We start from the raw sequence: 5,247 nt of genomic DNA on the forward strand, positions 1-5,247 counted from the left end.
GCCATCTGCCCATGAGGGAATGTGATCTTCCCCCCACAGGCGCTTCTCCTGGGACAGGCCCAGGGGCCTTCGCAGGAGTGTGGAGAGACTGGACGCAGAAATCGGGCGGCTTTCCACGGTAATGGAGAAATACTCGCCTCTGGCTAAAGCGAGGACAGTGAAAGGGCCCCGGCTGGTTCAGGGACCTTCTCTGCTTGGATCAGTCTCACTGGGAGGGCACACAGCAGCTCTTCCTCGGCTTGCCAGGCATGGGAAGCTCCCAGCCACGTGCTGGGCTGAGATGAGTCTGTGGAGCAGGGGATTGTAAAGGGCAAGACAGCCTCTTAGGGAGAGGCCAAGGGAGATAATAGTCCAGGAGGCTAGAATCCAGCCCTGCGTGCAGAGTAGTGTCAGTGTTAGTAGCTGATGGGTGCTACAAGCTGCAGGGCTATTCCAGTGGCCCTAATATCTCCCAGGCACCTTACGTGTCCTGCAGCCACGTCCCCTAATGCTGTGCCCTGGAGAACTCACGGGCCAAGCAGAGACAGCCAGGGCTGGCACTTGGACAGAGTGGTGGTGCTTCAGGAAGCTGCACTCTTCCCTCTGAGACAGCTCTAACCTAATCCCAGCTGCAGGGGGCAAGGGCAGGAGGTCTGTGCGGCTGGGGGCGCTGTCTCTCACATGAACTGATCCCTTATGCTCCTTAGCGTATATGAGTCCTGAGCCCCAGTGTCCTGGCCCTATCCAAGCTCAGGTAATTCCATTCTGCCCCCCGACCAATGCCCCCTGCACTCTCAGTTAGACGCATTCTACTTCATCTCTTGGTAGTGTGGCCGTGTGCTGTTAAACCGGTGCCCCGTTCCACCCCAGGGATGGCTGCATTTCAAGGTTCCCAAACCTCTCCTGCCTTGGGGGAGTGTTATGGTACTTAACTAATTAAGGGTTGTCAGACCCTACTGTGCCAAATCCCTGCACTAACAGCATGCAGCCCTGGTATTGGGTGTCTCGCCCGGATGTCTCTCAGCACAGTGGGGAAACTGAGGCTCACTGCTCTGACTTATCTGTGGTCACCCAAGAAGCCTGTGGCAGTCAGGAACAGAACCCAGATCTCCTGGCCTAGTTCCAGGCTCTGGCCCCCTGACTGTGCACCTCACCAGTGGCCAGGCGGGAGTAGCCCTGGTGTCTCCAGTGTGCTGGGCCCATGTGCCTCCAGCTGTGCTCAGTGTGATTTGACCCCCAGCTAAAGCTTACTCCTTTTTCTTGCCCACAGGACCGGCACGAGCACACCCATCTCTGCCCGACCACCTCCTCCTCCCTGTGCACCACCCCCCAACTTGGGGGGCGCAGCTTTGTGTCCTCGAAGCTCCTGCGCCAACTGCAGGGCCGTGTGAGGGAGCTGCGAGCGGAGCACGCCCTCTACCGCGGGGGCAGCCTGGACGACCTCGCTGCCCTGCGAGCAGAGCCAGGCCAGACGGGAAGAGAAAAGGTAATGGGGCCAGCACACTCACCCCAGCCTGGCCTGAGAGACTAGCCGCGAGCTGCAGGCTGTGACTGCCCGGTTCGGCTGCCCAGCCGCCTATTGCATGGCAAGGCTCACTGCAGCCATGACCTACTGGTGCTGGGTTCAGCAGCCCAGTCCTTGAAGGTATTTAGTTGTCTAACGCTCATTGAAAGCCATTTAGGTGCCTAAATACTTCGGAGGACCTGGGCTAAGTGTCTCTAAACTCCCCTTCCTTCCTTGTCACTGTGGCTTTCCTCACACCCTCCCCCCTGCTCCGGTGTCCTCGTCCCCACCCTCTTCCTGATTGTCTCCCACACTTCCAACCAAATCGCTTTCCTTCTTCCCCTTTCCTTCGGCAGTTGGCTATTGGGCTCCATCTGCCATGGGCTGGGAGACCTTCTCACCCAGCTATATCAAGCTGCATGGGCGGGAAGGAGCTAAACCATAGGGAGCCCAGCTTGTGTGATTTTTCTCTTCTCCCTGTTCCAGGGCACCTGACACCAGCTCTCTCTTTCCCACAGTTCCCTGGGGCAAACTATAGGAAGTAGCGCGTGCGCTGCTGGGGAACATGAAGCTGAGCAGGTGGAAGAGTCATCTTCTGTGGCTAGACAGTGGGTGGTACAGGACTGGCTATGGCAGGGGTGGAGTCGCTCTAGACGTCGACGGTATCCAGCGGTGCACTCGCTGCTCCTGGGAGTCAGGAAAGAAGCTGTCACATGAGTTTGAGAAGAACCCAGGAGGTTCTCTGCTGGTCACAAACCCTTGGCTGCTTTTCATGCTCCTGGGCTGTTTCCTGCTTGGTGAAGCCAAGGCCCTTGTTCCCTTCCGATCAGACCCGTTCCAGTCCGTGGCTGAAGACGGGAGTGATCGGTTCAGAGAGGGGATCTAGGGCAATACCGGAGCCATGCAGTGACTGTTCAGTGCTGGGGCCAGTCCAAAGAGCAAGTCCAGGCAAACACTGGAAGAGTCTCCGCTGATGCATCAGGGGGTTGGTGCTGTGAGAGAAGGGGCGGAGAGGGTCTCATAGCCTCGGGACTGGGGTGATGTTTCTTCTGCTAGCAGAGGGAAGGTGGAGAAGCGCTGCACCTCTGGGCTGAGTGTGGGTGGCTCTGGCAGCTACAGGGCAAAGAGTGCCTGTTGTTGTGGCCGCTGGTATTCGTACGTGTCTGAAGGATGCCTTGGCATCCTTTAAACCCAGCCTGGCTCCTGTTCCAAGCAGGAGGACTTTATGCTAAGCTCTTTGGGGCAGGGACTGTGCCTTCCTCCGCGTTGGCAAGTGCTACCAGCATATGACTAATGATGTTAACTCAGCAATCTGTGGGAAATTACCAAAATGATGATAATCCCTAGGTCTTCAATAGCACTGTTCATCGGCAGATCTCAAAGCTCTTTAAAAAAGAGGTCAGCTTCATTAGCCTCATTTTACAGGTGGGGAAATGGAGGTATGGAAAGGTGAAGTGACCTGCCCAAGGTCACCCAGCAGGCCTATGGCAGAGTCAGGAACAGAACTCAGGTCCCCTGAGGGGGGGTCAGATATTCCAGAAGTACATGCATGCCCCTCCCAAGAGCAAGCCGAGCGGTCTGGGCACAGTGCTGGCTGGTTGGACCGCAGCGTCTGAAGATGGCTCAGGATTCTGCATCTTGTTTTCACTGCTGGTTGCTAGCTATCTGGGTCCCCACCTCGCCTCCAAGTAGCCTCAGAGCCGTCTTTGCAACGCCTTGTTGCAGCGCTTTGCCAGCTTTCAAAATGCAGCTGGGGGCAGGTGTGTGTAAAAGTAGCCTAGATGTCAGGTATGAGGCCTGCTGCAGAGCCAGTCTCTGGGCAGCCTGATGAGTGCAGCTGGCGTACAGCAGGCTGCCGGATTTGCTGTATCCCGATGGGTGGGCAGAGGCTCAAAGCATTTGCCCATGGCTGTGATAGCTCCTGTTCCTGCTTGTTTCCAATCCTACTTGTGCCTTGCCTCAGTCCAGGTAATCCAGCTCTGACTCACAGCTCTAACTCCAGTTCCTCCCCGAGCTCCTATTCTTGGCTACTGAATTGTTCCAACCACTAGGCATGACTGCCCATCTCCGGGGCTCTGAGACCGAGCAGAGGGTGAGTTCCAGGGCGGGTCAGCACTGAGAAATGGTCCAGATAAGCTCACGCTGCTGCAGCTGCCTTTGTAGATGTGCTGCTACTGTCTAGCTTCAGTCCCTACACCAGCATCTTCTGTTTAAATGCTGATGGGGGTGCTAGAGTGGATGTTGATCAGGTTTTTGCCTCAGTGCTTCAAAGAGTCTTTAAAAAGTCCAGTGTGTTAGTGTGAAAGGTAAGGCTTTGGCCTCCTCAGGGGGCCCACAGGATTTGTGGATTTGGAGCATCTTGAAGACTAGCAGGCAAAGCGCTCCCTACGCCTTGCAAGCCATGGTTAACCCACTAGTCCAAGCCCTGCTATATTGTGACATTAATGTACCGTACCAGCACAATCAAGACATCTGTACCTCTTATTACATGCAGGGTGTTCCAATTTCTGTCCATGCCCATGGAACAGGGTATTGCAACCATGGCTGTAGATACTTTGTATATGTTTGTATATAAACACAATACGGCATGCTGGGAGCTCCTGGTTTTATATGTGGGGGGCAGTAAGAGGTTTTTGGGGGAGTGGGGTGGTAATTTTGTAGGGATGTTTTACAAGACGCTTGTCCAGCAGGCCCCTCAGGGCAGTGTTTGAAGCCAGGATAAAACTGCAGCAGCAGCATGACAGTGGGGGAAAGAAAACATAAAACAAGGGGACCCACAAATACTAAAGCTGTGACACACCTTTGGCCAGAATAAATCTTTTATCCCCCACAAAATGCCTCCTAGTTGCATCAGTTTCTATTCACATGTAATAACATGCACAGTTCTGCAGGAGGCAAATTGAACTCATCAGTGTCAGACTGTAGGAGCTGACCAGGGAGACTTGTTCCAAACTAACCCGCTTGCAAGAGCATCACCATCATTTAAACTCTGCCAGTGGCAGAGAGACCCTACCAAAGGGGCCGTAGGACTGGAGCAGAGTGGTTTTCCATGCTGGTAAGAGCTCAGGACTAGATCTACAAAGGGAATTTTGGCATGCCGGAGATCCTCAACACCCCTGCTCAGCTTCTACCTAAGCCTGTAGTTGGCAAAAAGAAAAGGAGTACTTGTGGCACCTTAGAGACTAACAAATTTATTTATTTAGTCTCCAAGGTGCCACAAGTACTGCTTTTCTTTTTGCGAATACAGACTAACACAGCTGCTACTCTGAAATCTGTAGTTGGCAAGTTTCCCCAGGCACCTCTATGTCTAGTGATGCATGTGCCCAGAGCCGCCCATGGCCTGACACTGCTGAGCATTGGAATGCCCACACCCCTTTGTGGAGCTAGTCCTCAGCACCCAACATGCACCTGCTGTGCAATTCTGAGAATGCTGGGCTTAATCACCGGAGAAGGGTGTGGGGCCAGGAGGTTGGGAAATTGGTCAGGAGAAAAGGACGTGAATGGGTCTGCGGTAGGTGAGAGAGCAAGAGACTGTGGTGACTGTAGAGGAGTCAACATAGTACACTGGTCATAGTCAGGATCTGAACTGGCCAGCTTTGTCCCATAGCTTGTACTGTGCCCTAAGAACTGCAATGGCTGTTTCCCCTGGGATAATCTGGCATAGTTGCCTGTAATCTGGGAATGTGCTCAAAGCACCTTGATCTTCTGTGATGGTAGGGAAGGAACCTGCCCATTCCATGCTGATAAATAACAGAGCAAGCACA

The 5,247-nt window shown here is 54.1% G+C and overlaps 1 protein-coding gene across 6 annotated transcripts in view; it reads left to right on the top strand.

Moving 5' to 3' along the window:
• LOC119843813 (trichohyalin-like) overlaps positions 1 to 4,318 on the top strand; it is a 28,739-nt gene extending 24,421 nt beyond the window's left edge. For all 6 annotated transcript variants that reach the window (XM_043497833.1, XM_043497834.1, XM_043497831.1 and 3 more), the window contains 3 exons: positions 40 to 118; positions 1,250 to 1,465; positions 2,002 to 4,318. In XM_043497833.1, coding sequence (XP_043353768.1) covers positions 40 to 118; positions 1,250 to 1,465; positions 2,002 to 2,028 — 322 coding nt within the window. In that variant the 3' untranslated portion in view covers positions 2,029 to 4,318. The remainder of the gene's footprint in view (positions 1 to 39; positions 119 to 1,249; positions 1,466 to 2,001) is intronic.
• Positions 4,319 to 5,247: the final 929 nt, after the last annotated feature.

The sequence above is a fragment of the Dermochelys coriacea genome, chromosome 15 (assembly GCF_009764565.3).
Source record: "Dermochelys coriacea isolate rDerCor1 chromosome 15, rDerCor1.pri.v4, whole genome shotgun sequence".
Lineage (NCBI taxonomy): Eukaryota > Metazoa > Chordata > Testudines > Dermochelyidae > Dermochelys > Dermochelys coriacea.